The sequence below is a fragment of the Diospyros lotus genome, chromosome 3, assembly GCF_014633365.1.
Source record: "Diospyros lotus cultivar Yz01 chromosome 3, ASM1463336v1, whole genome shotgun sequence".
NCBI lineage: Eukaryota > Viridiplantae > Streptophyta > Magnoliopsida > Ericales > Ebenaceae > Diospyros > Diospyros lotus.
In genome coordinates this window covers 8,758,644-8,774,694 of record NC_068340.1, presented here as the reverse complement: position 1 = coordinate 8,774,694, position 16,051 = coordinate 8,758,644, and the positions used below count along the sequence as shown (strand labels likewise).

The 16,051-nt window shown below is 35.6% G+C and overlaps 1 protein-coding gene across 1 annotated transcript; it reads right to left on the bottom strand.

Annotated features, from left to right (window-relative positions):
- Positions 1-3,286: 3,286 nt before the first annotated feature.
- Positions 3,287-4,747, bottom strand: LOC127796815 (uncharacterized). Its single transcript, XM_052329215.1, has one exon. The coding sequence runs from the start codon at positions 4,745-4,747 to the stop codon at positions 3,287-3,289; it is 1,461 nt and encodes a 486-aa protein (XP_052185175.1).
- Between the last annotated feature and the right edge of the window lie 11,304 nt (positions 4,748-16,051).

The following is a 16,051-nucleotide window of genomic DNA, read 5'->3' as shown; positions in this document are numbered from 1 at the left end:
CTCGGGGCATAGTTCTTTGAAAAATTTAATGTGTGAGAGTGTTTGTTTTATGGTTTCCAATGATGGAATGTCGACCGGAACGAACTCAAACACCTTACTATCTGCTAGAAATGGATCCTTGTATGCAATGACTAGACTCTCAGGGAAGAAAGGTTCAGGCTCAAGTTGGGTTTCATTGAAAATGCCTTTGCCTTTTACCTCTTTTTTTCTCTTTTGCTCCTCCTTCTCTTGGGCTTCTATTTCATTTTGGTCCAATGTTTCCTCAATAAAAACTTGTTCCGTCCTAGGGTCTTCAATTATCTCACATGGCTCATTACTCCTAGGGTCGGACATATGTTGGACCAGGTCATGACCTAGGGTATCACTGGACAGAAGCTCCTTCCTAAGACATTGACCTACAAAATTTTGGTTGGGTTGGGTCGGGAACTCGCCAGGCACACTTATGCTCAAGGTCTTTTGTAGCTCGATCAATTGATTACTCATATCATTGATGGCTTCAGCTACTTGTTCATTAAAGATCATTTGATTTTCCATAAATTCTTGAAGGGTGTCTTCTAAAAATTTCTCATCCTGAAATTGATAAACATCAGACTCAAACCCTTGATCTAACTCCAATTGTTGAGGTGATGGAGGAAACGATTAATGAGACTGGGCTACAAATCCATTCATCCACAAGGAATTGGGATGGATGTGCGAGGTGGGGCAATATGAATCACAATTCAGGTCGTCACTCATTGGGTAGTAGTCTTCCTTATGGTTTTGACAATATATCTCCTCACTCTCGGTTGTGTATGTACTAATGGACTGACCATATAATATCTCCTTAAAAGCAGGGATTACAGGGCAGTCGTCTGTCCTATGGGTCAAACATTCACATACAGAACACCAAACCTCAAAATCATGGTAAGCGCCTAATTGAAAGTCATAATTGTCTTGCCTAAGAGGGTTTAAATAGTCCTTAAGTGGTCTAGACATTTCAGGCTCAGAAGGATATTGATTATCATAGAAACCATATGCAGACATATTACAGTATTGAGACATGAGTGAATAGATTGAACAATTAAATTGCAGGTAAGAATTCCACAAAATGATATGAAATAGAATGATGTTCAAGAATTTTACCCACTCTCAGTCTCAAACAACATGCAAATTTTTTTTTATGATGTTTTTAATTTTTTTGATTTTTTTTAATTTTAATTTTTTTTAACAGATAAAAATACCAATTACTCTATAAATAAATGCTTTCATACCTCAATTTCCCCGGCAACGGCGCCAAAATTTGGTTGCACTCTCACTCTGCAATTAAAACACAAAACAAAACACAATAAAAAATTTATATATATATATTTTTTATTTAGGTGAGAGGTTTATACTCCTCAGTGTACGAGTGTAGTTGTAGTCCAAATTTAAATTTATATTTTCTGGATGAGTCCAGGTCGTCCACTGAGAGATTTATTTATGGCAAAAGCAAAAGAATGTCACACACACGCACACGCATTTAGATGAATTGGTAACAAGATTTTGTTTTATGATTTTTTTTTTATAACAAATATTAGAAAATAAAGCAAGGTAGAAGTTAAAATAAATGCTTAATGTGAGGATATTAAATTGGATGGCACTTAAGTTAAGACAATTTCAGCACCAACCCATTGATTCCCAAATTTTAGCAAACAAGGTTAGTAACATTAATTTAATTTCAGACATGAGGGTTTGTTACTAAATGCAATTAGAGATAATGATAGTTCTAGTTTAAGCAATCCCCATACATGATATGCTGGATTCTAATTTAAGCAACTACCATAAATCTAATTACAATTAATATACAAAATAACTAAATTAATCATCCGGGTTTGAGTATGATAGCGTTTCCAGTTCTAGTAACTCTCATGCGTGACATGAAAGCTCTAAGTTAGGCTTACGCTCCAATCCAAACCTAGTGATTTTTCAATAATTAAAACTCACTCATACTGAAATTTAAATTAATGATACTCATTTTAAGCGTAGCTTTCTTTGGGAATCATTGGCGTTGGACACTGTCCTTGCCTTAACCCAAGATTAGGTTTAGCTACTCATTTCCATTTAAAAGTTAATTAACAAGAATTTAAATAGCGTAATTTAAATAACAAAATTTAAATGATAAGAGTTGAAATAGCAGAAACTAACCGGCCATTTAGGCGGTAGATAATTGAAAGACAAGAATTAAAATTGCAGAAATTTAAAGACAGAAATTAACCGGCCATTTAGGCGGTGGATAATAAAGTAACAATAAATGACATAAGAATTTAAAAGAAGAAAGAAAGGAAGTAAGATTACAAGAGAAAACAAGAGAGAGAATAAGAGCAATTCTCTAAGGAAAACTCTAAGAACAAAACTAAACTTTGATTCAAATAATAACCACTTCTCACAAATGCACCAAAGTGAGCTATTTATAGCTCACAAGATGCAATACAAGCCACACAATTATTCAACAAAACATTCACCTAACTAATGGAAGAAAATTAGGTAAAAGACAAAAAATACAAAAGATTTTGTGTGGTGGACTTCTCATAAGAATACAAAAGACTTTAGGTGGTAAATCACTTATAAAAAAATTACAAAACAAAGAAAAGTCTTCTACAAATTGGGCTTTGTTGGGCCTTTGATTTGTCTTGGGCCTTTGGTTGATCTTGGGCCTTTGGTTGGATTCCATTTGATAGTTGGGCCAAGTGCACTTGAAATATCCTTTAGTCTCCATAATTGGCCTTTGAATTTGAGCAGTTTTAAAATGGGTAATCCAATGTCTTCGATTATGCCCCTAATTAATTGTAGAAGCCAACTTCCTTGTTTCATCCTGAAATAATATGTAATACGAATAATTATTTACTTTAAGCATAAATATAAAGCCAAAATAGGGATATAATTCATTAGAATATAGGAAATATTGACCCTTATCACCAAACAAGGCCTTGAACTGGATATACCATTTGTTGTAGTTTTCTTTCCCCGAGCAGGAACTTGAATTTGAATGAGATTTGACGAAATGGGAATCGAGCTCTGATAATAATTTGTTGGATTCAAGTTGACTATAGAAGGAGGAGAATACCAAGGACTCAAAGAGATACTAAACAGATCATTCACATTACAAATGATGACCTTTTCTCTTATTGAACTTGACTTACACTCACTACCTTATATAAAGGATTACATGCTTATTAACAGGAAATCAACAAACACATTTAACTACTTAACTAATCTCCTAAAAAACAACAAGTGACTAGCTCTTTTTTGGTACAGGCCATGGACTCGTTCAAACACCATCTGACTCAGCAACTAGTTTGTTATCTCCAACATTTTTGGCATTAATTATTTCTTCATGGACTTGTTCGGTCTCAAACCGGACATTGAAGGCATTGGTGCCAGAGTAAATGCCATCGTCCAACTCATAGATCTCGTCTCGCCCATCAATACGAGTATCACGTTGCCTGTATGAAAAGGGAACGTCACATGAAGCTGTTGTTGCTAAAAGTCTCGCCGTCAGTGTACTCCTTGGTGGTATAGTAACCTCTTGCCGAAACTCCACTTCCTTAGTTGATTCGATAGCTCCTCCCCACTCGTATGCTCCCGAAAACTCATATGAAACGGTAACAGAGCCGTCTAGGATTGATGGAATGCCTGCGCTGAGTTGTGTGCTAACACCTAACTTCACTGCAAGAGTATTATTCCAAGTGCTGGTCCTCGTCTCTGAATAAAGTTGCCTCAGCTGTGCAGTGATGGGCTCCTGACCACCGTTAACGAGATCTTGATTGGCCAAGGTGATGATTGTCTCGTCATAAATTCGGGCGTCCGCGAGCCGAAATCTGACATCATAAATTTGCCTTCTAAGAACAAGTTCTTCCATAACTATTCGGGCATCTGCAGTGATGTTGGAAACGTTGGCAACAAGAGCGTGATGCAACCTAGGCCTGCCCCAAAGAACGTATCTCCTGCAGATCCGATCATTGCCCAAGCTGCGGAGAGCGATAGTACTATTGTCGTTGCCAATTTTGATGGGCCAAAACAATGTGTCGTTGCCGGAGACGTTACCTTCAGCCTCAGCATATATCCAATCCGCCCTATGCCTCCAGAATTTGTTATTTCCAAAGGACCTTACACGGATGCTTCCATTGCTAGTAGTTATGACCTCATTTCCAACTTGCTGATCTGTGGTATTAGAAAATCTAAACTGCAGATAATCATTTCCGAGAACCCATCGTTGACCGAGATATTCGTCATTATCGCCCTTGAATGCAACATATTTTGGTAGTATAAGCATCGACTCCCAATCGGTGATTTCTACAAATTCTGCGCTAACAGAATCTGCTGCGGCGTGAAGTAAAGGGGACCCATTTCGATTCTGAGCGAGCAGAGGGCGTCCGAGCTGGGCGTGCGTAAACCGAAACCTCATAGGTTGACCAAGTTCGGATTGGGGCATGAACAAAGTACATGACCACTTGGATCGGTCTTCCTCTGGTTCGTCTGCCAAACCAACAATCCAGCTTTGGTCCTCCTTCCACGCTACCCAGTATTTGTTGTTGTAACAGCACCTTATGTGACTCAGCCCAGTATTGCCAGTGCCCATTCCTCTTATCACTTCGAATTTCGTGTATGGGGTCGCAACGTCCGGTGCACCGAACTGAAGAAAGCCATGGTCTGCCGTATCCTCGTGCACATAGCGCAAGTAGGCCCTTCTGTTAGGAGAGTAGATGGCGATGAATCTTGGCAATGACATTGTCTTATTTGTGAAATGTCCTCACTTCTTTTCTTTCTATGCTTCCTTTCTCACTAAAGGGGAAGTCTCTCTCTGGTGTCGTGATTTCCCCAACTCCAACTTCTTGGTTATATTTATAGGCCAAATAATTGCACAGCCACCGAAAATGTGAATGAATAATTGTCGATGTGTGGGACTTGTGTTACACGTGAAAAAATTTCGTCCACCCATTTGACAAACTGTGTTTACTCTTTTGTAAAAATGGGCCACAAACAATGACAGCAAACCTCATTTTCATTCTGGTAATTGAAAGTAGGATTTTCTATCACAGATTGATTGTGATGAGTTGATTTACAATAATAGTCCGATTGGTTTCATTCAAAAAGTTATTAGTCATGGCAATATGTACAAGGAATGGAAAGTAGCTGTTGCACAATTTCTGAATTTTATTATTTTGACAACATAATTTATCTTTCTATTATTAACACGTAGATTGACAGGTTGAATATCAATCATAAAACCTTATGATTCTTGGCCTTACATGAACTTTGTTGCACATGGAAAAAAAAATGTAATTCACCCTTACATTCTTGCCAAGACAAATGAGGTTTGCTGGCATGTTACACGTGAAAAAATGTCTTCCACCCATCGATAATTGAAAATGGACCACAATGACAGCAAACCTCATTTGTCTTCCGCCCATCGATAAGAAAATGGACCACAATGACAGCAAACCACTGGGATAATTGAAAATGGACCGCAATGACAGCAAACCACTGGGCTTATTGAAAATGGACCACAATGACAGCTTCCACCCACTGGGCTAATTGAAAATGGACCACAATGACAGAAAACGTCATGATACAGCCTAGAGGGCCAAACCCCCACTAGGCTGTATCATGGATACGGCCCAATGAGTCTTTTCTGTCATCCTATCTGTAAATCTTTGTTTGCACAAGTAGCACGTCCCAACAATTATAATGTGCTCATAAAGCTTAAATCTTGCAAAAAAAAAACAGTTCAAGTTGTAACCCATAAATGCTGAAACAATTTTGCACTAAGATGATACATACTGAATTCTTTGTTTGGGAAAACATAAGCAGAATAATTCTTTTTTAAATTATATCATAATGTTCTTTATTAGAGAAACAAGATTTCTATATTAAACTAACATAAATTGGGGAAAAAATGCAATTACAAACTACAGAGATTAAATCTTGCATGTGTTGTAGGGTAAATCTTGCATGTTTCTACAATAACACTTGTAGAGTTTAAGAAGTTGATCACATGCAGTTTTTCGTTGACATTTGGCAAGGTTTCTTGGCCAAACGCTTTGCAAGAATTACACTCCGGGTAAATTACAATTTTATATTCATCATGATGAGTAGTTTTACAGGCAGAGAAACTTATACAAAAATATAAAGTGGTAAAAAAGAATTTGGGAAAAATAGAAAGCAAAAAGAGATAGAGAGGGAAGGAAGAAGAGACCCACATGAGGTTTTAACTAATTTGGAATATTTTTTAGAACATTCATTCTCATTCACATCCTAAATTCCCACATTTTCCCTAAGCAGGAATACAATTGGGTAGCTTATAGTGTACATTCATTCCCATGTTCATTCATCAAATGAAAGTTCAAACAAGTTGTTACTGTGGAAACATAAAGCTACAAATTCAAAAAAGGAGATCATGACAATAAATACCGTAAGGCTATTGATACTGACCGAAAAAGGAGATCAAATGCTCTAACACGGCCTAGTCATATTTTCTCACTGCTGCCAAATTTTTGTGCACTACATTCAGTGATGAACAAACTATATGTATGTGTGTGTGTGTTTTCAATTGTTACCTATTACCACAGCATACATGCATCTATATCATGTCAATAGTCTGCCAACTCCTTTCATAAGCATTGTCAATCTACTACTTGTGTAATTAAGTAGCCACTGAGCCACTACATAAGGAGGCAATTGCCAGAAGGAGAGAATTATTGACCAACATGAGGGTGATCTAGAAATCAAGAAGAATTGAATCCAGAAATCAGAAGAAATTAATCAACACAAAGCTGATCTAGAAATTAGGGAAGTTTATCAACATTCGAGTTGATCCAGAATTGCAGGTAAACAAGGATCAATTTTAGACCCAAAAAAATAAGTAATAGGGGAACAACCCGCCCTGACCTGGCCATCATAAGGATCAATTTTAGTAGCTTTTTTGAGAAACTCTTGGGCCTTCTTAGTTTGCCTAAGCTGGACAAAAATGTGTCCTAGCACCTGTGTCAAAAATTAAAATCAAAGATCAGTTTGCTACGAGGGTAGGACAAAAAGTCAAGAGCACTTTGCATCATAATCCATCCATTTATTTGTAAAACGAGATAGCATGGACAAAAAGTCAAAGACTCATGGCTCAGCCCGAATATTCTAGGACATCAATAGAAGACAAGAAAAAAAAAAATCAAAATATAATGAGAGACATAGCAACTTGCATGAACGTTAAAGAATTAATAACCAATGTTACAAAAGAAACAAGAGCGAAGAGATGAAAAAATGTCAGTAAATAAAAAATAAAAGACAATGTGGCAATCTACAAATATTGGGAGCTGTACAAACTATAATAAGGCAATACGAAATCCTGGGGCTTATTGCTTTCCTTTACAGCTCCCATGTAGTAAAGTCCCAACTTTTTCATAGTCCCCCTACACTCAAGAAAAAAATAGCATTTTTACTTTTGGCATACAGAGAAGGGACATATGAATATTGACTTCCAAATATGAAAAAGGCCACAGAATATGGCAAACAAATGACAAAGGACAATAGAGTTTGTTATATATGGAAGACAAGATACACCAATTGAATTAAAACCAATTAAATTAAAATCGAAGACTAAGAATGTAACGCCCCACTTTTCTCGAGCGTTAAATAACTTAGGAATTTTGATAATATTTTTTTTTTAATATAATTATTTCTCGACAATCCCAATCTACATTCCCAGCATACTAACTAAGAATCAATAAGTTAAAACAGGTAATCATCATAAATGCGAAAGTTTAAAAATCAAAACTAATAAGGTACATAATTGAATTTACTATAATCATGACATAGAAATCTGTATCATTTTACATCTTCAAATACTTAATTACATGATGACTTGTCACCAAGAAATAATAACTAAGTACCTCAAATGATACAATCTAATGGTACCTTAGATATACAATAAACCATATACATGATCATTAATATAATAATATATCCTGAATTCTCATGGGGAAGCAAATATCGGGTCAACCTGCTAAATCATCAGACATGTCACCCCGTGCCACCATACCTCAATCACATTCTTGTCTAAACTGTAAGTCTAAACTGAAATTTTGAATGTTCTAGGGGCATAACCCATTAAAAGTTGAAACTTCTGGTGAGGGTCCAAAAACATATATATGAATACATGATACAATAACATGAACAACATTTGCCATTAGTATAACCTCCCAAGTCCACTAGCCCGGTACGGAATCCTAGACAAATTTCGAACCTCTGTAGGATAAACCTAACGTTATTCCATTATTGGTCTAAGGGAATTACAGCTGCACTCTGGGGGCGACATCCCATTCTCATGCACAATTATCAATGTAACAATAATATCGTGCCATGCAATTATCACGATCTTCTATGCAATATGACAAAATGAATATTGCATTCATAAGTAGCATGCATATATAACAATCATATCATAAATATAAGTTATTGTGAGAAAATCACTCAAAACACCATACTTAGGATCTGACAACTCACATTTGCCCAAAGATCAAGTTACCTCGAAAAACGTGCATCGCCTCGATATGCATGTTCGACCTCGATTCTCTTGCCAACTCTCAAAAGTTGCACCAATCACATCATCTTGATCACCTCAATCATAAAAAATGATATTTAATCACTAAATATCATCAATATTCCATTTATTTCATTTTTTCTTCATTTTCTTCCATTTTTTCTTCTAAAAATCCCAATAAATACCATCGAGACTATTTTCTCAAATCTATTTCCACAACAATTCATAATAGACTATGAACTTCAAGGGAAAAATACTGAACTTACCCGAAAGATGCGTTTTCATGCAAAATGGAGCTCTTTGGTGCGAAAACTAAGACATCAGGAACCTCAACCTCAAAACCTTTTGCACGGACCCCCGTATAATAATTTTCTCAATTTTTCCAACTTTTTTCTGAATTTTTCAGCCCATCCACGCACCCACACGCGCCTAGGGCGAGTAGTGGCGCATGGAGACCAGCGCATGACCGGTACGCGCTGTTCGTCTTCTCCGGTGAACTTTTTTCAGCGACGACGATTGACTCCACCAGATTCTTCTCCTCAACCAGTCAATCAGCATGGACCATCTTGGAGCTTGAAAGGAGCTTGAGAAAGTCCTCAACAGACCAACCAAAGCTTCAGCTTGGCCGTCCGCCTCCAACTCCGGCAAAGCCTGAATAACCCCTCAAACCGCAACCAAAATGCATAAAACCCTCCAAAAATCATCTTTAGGCTATGGGTAATAAAAGCCCTATGGTTTGGAATGCCAATTTATTCGATAAAATGGTTGATTTGAAGCTTTATTTTCTATAAATTTTCGACCACATGAACGCCTATTTATAGGCAAATCCAAGCATCCAAAAGCTCTTGCTCGGACAATCCATTGTCTTAGGAGCATTTACCTACCCTAGATCGACCTAGAATCACCATCACCTGATCGCAAAAGCGAGTTACAGGCGTGCAACAAGTTGGCCAACTTTCGACCGCTTTTTCTTCAAATTTCATCCATTACGGTGGCCCTTGTCGGCTAATGATCACACCCATGTGATCCCCGACCACCCTCTGAGCTAGCCAAGTGGCTTTCGACGACCCCTCGTGGCCTGGTCGGATTCCATAGCCAAGATTTTCGATTATTTGCATTTTAGCCCTTCCATGTTTTGGCTTTCTCATTTTGGTTCATTTTACTTAGCCCTTAAACTTTTCAAATTTGCTTTCAAGACCCTCAAGTCCTAAAACATCAATTTGACTCCCGGGGATTCCAAGAAATCATCGTATTGACCTCCATCTGGCAATTTTAGAAAACTACACTTAGGCCTAAATCTTCGTTTTGGCCCTAAAACTTTTCGTTTCTTCCTGAAACTACTGAAGGGTTGTTTCTTATAAAAAACCGAAGCCCCCTCAAGCTTCCGTTGACTTCCCAGAAGTCGTTTATAACAATTCGGTTTTGCAGCCTAAATGGCAACTGCATTTTAATTGTCCCCAAAATCGTTCCTAATCTCATTTCTTTCGATGCCATAAATCATGTCTCGAAATACTCATCACGGCCATATCATTTTCCTTTGGCATCTCGACTTTAGGGCACTCCCTACAGCAATGTTGTCAAGCTGCTAGGGTTTCCTTATCTTGTCTCTGTGAGTCACATCGGTTAAACTATTATCGTCTCATCGATTGACATAATCCATATGCCATCACTTGGCCACCTTTGGTCCCTCGTTTGATCCAATCCGTTGGATCCCTTATCTACTCATCTTATTTTCGAGACACTAAATGATCCTCGAAAATCCTTATCATTATATCCTTAATTCATCAGCTAGGCTCAGTCACATCAGACTAATTATCCATGATTCGATCATCCTTGATAACCACAATGGATATCTTTCATCGTAAGGGTTTCGACTAATGACCTCAAATAATCAGTCTCTAAATATCTCGGATCCATAATCAAGGTTACCAAGTCAACCTTACACCCAAATCATATCATCGGATCATAACTTTGATAGATTTAAGCTAATGTGGTATCCACCAAGAGGGGGGGTGAATTGGTGTATAAAAAAAATTCTTTTGGAAAGAGAAAATATTTTTGTGTAAAGAGGAATAATTATGAGGTCTTATTGATGATTACACAAAGTCAAAAGTGCAACGATGCAAACTTAAAAGAGAAAGTATAAAGAGCAGTGAAGACAGAGATTTATAGTGGTTCAGCCTTCCAAGCTTAATCCACTACCTTAGTTATCCACTAAGGATTTTAAAACCAATATCACTATCAGCCCCCTACTCAATATGAGCAGATCCTCTGGTCCTTGACTAGGCAATGTACAACCTCCCAATTTAATGGGCCCTCTAGCTACTGCTAGGAAGAAATACAAACAACGAAGTAGAGAATCTAAGAGTACAACTCTTAGTTACAATTTTCTCTCTTTAAATAAATAAACGAGGCTTAAAAGTAATAGAACAGTATATATCAAAGCCTCTTAAATGAGAGTACAGAGAGAAAAAAAAGATGAAATTCGATGTAACAGTGAAAGCACGATAGTTCAAGTTATTCAATAGTTTTTCCAGCAGCCTTTAATGCATCTTCAACCACCTATTTATAGTTGATGGTGGGTATGTTTGAAATTTGGACCGTTGTGGGTGGTTGGCGAGCATTTAATGCACCAAAAACTAGCCGTTATAAAATCTGTGAAACATAATAGTCGACAGAAGAAAAGATTAGTCAACTATTTTTACAAGTAAAACTAAGAATAGTCGACAGACATATACTGATAGTCGACTATTTTTAATACAAAAATCCAATAGTCGACAGACATACTTGAATAGTCGACAGTTGCTGAAATGAGAAGAAATTTTTGAATTTTATGAACAAAAATAGTCGACAGATCAGAATGCATAGTCGACTATTTTTACTCGATAGTTAACAGTTGCTGAAATAGTCGACAGATGCTTAAATAGTCGACAGAACATCAAAAATAGTCGACTATTTTGAAGCATAGTCGACAGAATGATCCTGATAGTCGACTATTCTATAGAAAATCTTGAATTTTTAATACATCCTTAATTGATTCTGTTAGAAACTCATTTTGATTATCTTTAAAGCAAGTTGAGATTATCAAAAGTTTAATTTGAAACAAATTAATCAAAAAGCTAAAATTTGAAACAAATCAATCTTGACAAGCAAGTTGAGATTATCAAAAGTTATAATTTGAAACAAATCATTCTTTCATCCATACTCAAAATTTCATATCTTGCTTTAAGACTTATATACTAAAAATGCATTTTCTCATTCATATAATCCATATAGTAGAAATTGATTTTCATATAGTCATTATCAAAACTATTTTATTACTAAGAGTGAAATATCAAACTTCAATAGTTAGATCATTCTGCTAGTACTAGCTTCCATCAATCTTCCATTATTCACCGAGAATAGTAGTCGTATACTGTAATAGTATTTGTATGTGAATAGTACACCAGGTAAGTTCCCAGAAAAGAGAGGTTGTTTACAAATGGACACACTTAAATACCAAGTCTTTCCTTAGGCAGAACTTTCCTAGACATGCACTTTCATTACCCCACACTTAAATCCAGTAACCTTTAAGACTTTAACCGACAATCCCCAATTTCTAAGTAGGGATTTCTTACGAACCATTAGTCTCTTTTCCCCTAAACCTCCACTTGGGGTTTCTATTAATTGGCTTTAACTGTATCTGATACCCTTAAGTCTCTAAATTGTTTTTCCCCAAATCTCTAAATAGGGTTAAGCTCCGATACCAACAGTAACGCCCTACTTTTCTCGAGCGTTAAATAACTTAGAAATTTCGAAAATATCTTTTTTTTTTCAATATAATTATTTACCAGCAATCCCGATCTACCTTTACTGCATACTAACTAAGAATCAATAAGCTTCAAGATATATTATTATATTGATGATCATGTATATGGTTTAATGTATATCTAAGGTACCATTAGATTGTATCATTTGAGGTACTTAGTTGTTATCGTTTGATGATGAGTCTCTATGTAATTAAGTATTTGAAGATGTAAAATGGTACAGATTTCTATGTCATGATTATAGTAAATTCAGTTATGTACCATATCAGTTTTCGAGTTTTAAGCTTCCGCATTTATGATGATTACCTGTCTTAACTTATTGATTCTTAGTTAGTATGCTGGGAAGGTAAATCGGGATTGTCAGAAAATAATTATATTGAAAAAAAAATATTCTTGAAATTTCTAAGTTATTTAACGCTCGAGAAAAGTGGGGAGTTACAAAGAATCCTTACCGAACGTCAATTATCATCAATTACTTTACTATATCTATATAGATAACATGCAATTTTTTTTCGAAGGGCATGGGTATCATCTTTTGTCTAATCGATCACCAACAATCATTTTCTATATCTCAAAATGTCATCAATGAATTTGATTACATAGCGGCCGCAACTGCTACTGTATCACAAATAACAAAATCTAATGTCAAACCAAAAACATGTTAACATTTTAATGTATTCAATTGACTTTTGTAATATTTAATTTAAAAGTTGCATTACTTGTCAACTTGTTGAGGAATATTTACCTTTGCTAGATCAATACTTTCTACCTCCCATTCCTTATATAGATACGCATGCGTAAAGATATGATTGTAATATTCACTGCGTCGTCGATCATGGGTAAGAGACTCTCGAATGGCTTTATAAACTCGAACTTAGACTTCCTACTATCTTCATGCTGTGCCATAGAGTCATAGTACTATAAAAAAAAATTGGCAACAATTTTCAAAATTCGTTGGAATAACCGTCCCAATGTGAAATTTTTTGCAGTGACTTTATGGTGCATTTAGCGGTAATTTTCCCAGCATTCAACGGCGGTCGCTAAATTTGAATTTTAATTAAAAATAGCAGCAGTTAAACAATGCCACGTGGCATCCTGTACCAACCAACGCGTGCAATAGAAATAATTCCTAGCGCTTAATTTTCCCTGTGCTTTTTCACCCACGTTTCGATCCTGGGCTTCGCCCGCGGGCGCATGCCAGCGAGACCACCTGTGCTGCGATGCTTCTCAGTTGTACTGCTGCACAAGTTAATCTTATAGTATGTGTGGAAGCCCATACATAATTTAAAATTTTTTAAACTAATTAATTGAATTAAATTAAATTTATTTATTGATAATAAAATAAAAAGAAGAGTTAACATATTGAATTAATTGATTAAAAAATAAAAAATTTAGATTATTTTCTAAAATTTAATTTAATTTAATTTACTTTTTTTTATATTTATTAATAAATTTTGCGATAATTTTAAAAAATAGTCGTAAAATTTAAATTTTTTTATTTTAATAATGAATTTTGTGACAATTCTTAAAAATCGTCGCAAAATTTACTTTTTTTTATTTTTATTAATGAATTTTGTGGTGGTTCATCAAAATCGTTGCAAAATTTATTTTTTTTTATTTTTATTAATAAATTTTGCTACGATTTTAAAAATTGTCACAAATGTTAATTTATTTTTTTATTATTTTTAAATTAATTTATTTTACGGTAGTTTTCGAAAAATCGCTGTAAAATTAAATTTTTTAATATAAATTAATTAATTTTGTGGTAATTTTTCAAAAATCACCAAAAAATACTGAAGAAACTACCGCAAAATAATATGTTTTGAGGCGATTTTCAAAATCGTTGCAAAATACCTATTTTTTTTTTTATAGTGTAGATGACAATTTTCATCTTTTTCAAACAAATTTTGACTACAATCCAGTGCTCGTTACGTTAAGTACACGAAACTAAGACCTATATGTAATAAAATACGTTAGGTGCAATTAACTAAATCAATCATTAAAAATAAATACCACTTACATAGTCAATTTGCCACCAAGCGATGTGATCACCGGTCTTTCCTGAGATATAATCGACAAACTTTGACTAGGCTTCCGAGTTATCATTCCCACTCTAGATGGATTGGTATTGTAACGCCTTGACTAAATAATTATAATTTTATTTAGGCATTTAGCTATCGAGGAAATCATAATATTAATACTAGCGAGCTAAAAAAATAAATAATAAACAAAATAATAAATATATATATGTATATAATATTGAGTGATAATCTAATATATATATATATATCTATATAATAAAACAGGATGATTTTTGAAAATATATATATTTTTTTTTCAGATGAATGGCTCAGATCATTTTTTTTCCCGCCCATTCACTTCCCCTATCTCTCTCTCTTTCTCTCCCTCTGCGGCTCTCTCCCACCTAGTCACCTCTCTCTTTCTCCCACCCACCCGCTTCTCTCACTCACTCTGCCTTTCTCTCTCCCTCCCATTCACCCACTGCCTCTCTCCCTCCCTCAGCTTCCTTTGCGGGCAACTCCATGAGGCAGCAGGAAGCTCTCCATTGCGACTATCCCGCCTGAAGCTCTTCATCGCCGCGATCACCTCAAGCTCCATCATCGCCTCCTCGTTGCCACGTCGTCTCCAGCTCCATCGCCTCCGCTTGTATGCCTCCAGCTCTATTGTGTGCGTGTGTATGTATATGTGTGTGCGTGCGTGTAACTGTATTTTCTGCATTTTGTGTGTGAGCGTATGTATATGTGTGTATTTTGTATCATTTTGTGTGTGTGCGTGTATGCATGTTGTGTGTGTGTCCATGATCTGTTTGTTGAAGATAGGGGCAGAAGCGAGCTGTAAATACATGTATTTTGTGTGTGTGTCCATGATCTATTTTTCCAGCTCTGATGACAAGCATATAGCTCCCTGAGCTTCTGGGTTTTTGTTTTTAATGCTTAACAAGGTTTTGAGTTTAGTTGGTTGGGGTTTTCTTTAGTTGGTCTCAAACCTCTGCTTTTGGATCGTTTCTGATACGAAGTTATTTTCTTTCTGTTTCTGTGTTTTTAGCTTCCAATCTGTTCAATTTATATTAACGTCAGAAATTTTATGTAATCAGAATAGTATCAAATGGGATTTCCTCTGATACAAAGTTATTTTCTTTCTATTCCTGTGTTCTTTTTTTTTTTTTTTTTGTTGCACTGCTGCTTGATTTTTTGCTATCAATAGGTTTTATATATGTTGATGCAAGTATAGGTTTTGTATAAGTTGATTCAGGTATGGGTTTCTGATATGGACTTTTGGGTTGTATACTTGGATGCAGGTTTTGTACACCCAGAGCGGGAGAGAGAGAGTGAAATGAGCGAGATTCATAAAGATGAAAAATTAAATAAAAAATAAATTAAAAAAAATTGGTAAAGCTTTCCCTGAAGCTTTCTTGACAAGTAGGATTATCAAATTTGTATTCGGGCTCTGCTCCTTATGAAATCTCGTTTAACTTTATTATATAGATATTTCCACCTTGGTCTTCCAGTTGTTGTACTCTTCTACTTTGATCAAGAAAAATAACATCAAATTTGATATAATAAAATATTTGATAGCATCATTTGATTCAATTAGCTTGGTTGATGGATATCATTAGTAGGATACAGTGAGTTTTAACAAATTACTCCATTCTGTGTATAGAATTTATATGTAC

What these genes read in the sequence shown, in the direction of transcription:
- LOC127796815 (XM_052329215.1), bottom strand. Translation starts at nt 4,747, where the DNA reads ATGTCATTGCCAAGATTCATCGCCATCTACTCTCCTAACAGAAGGGCC.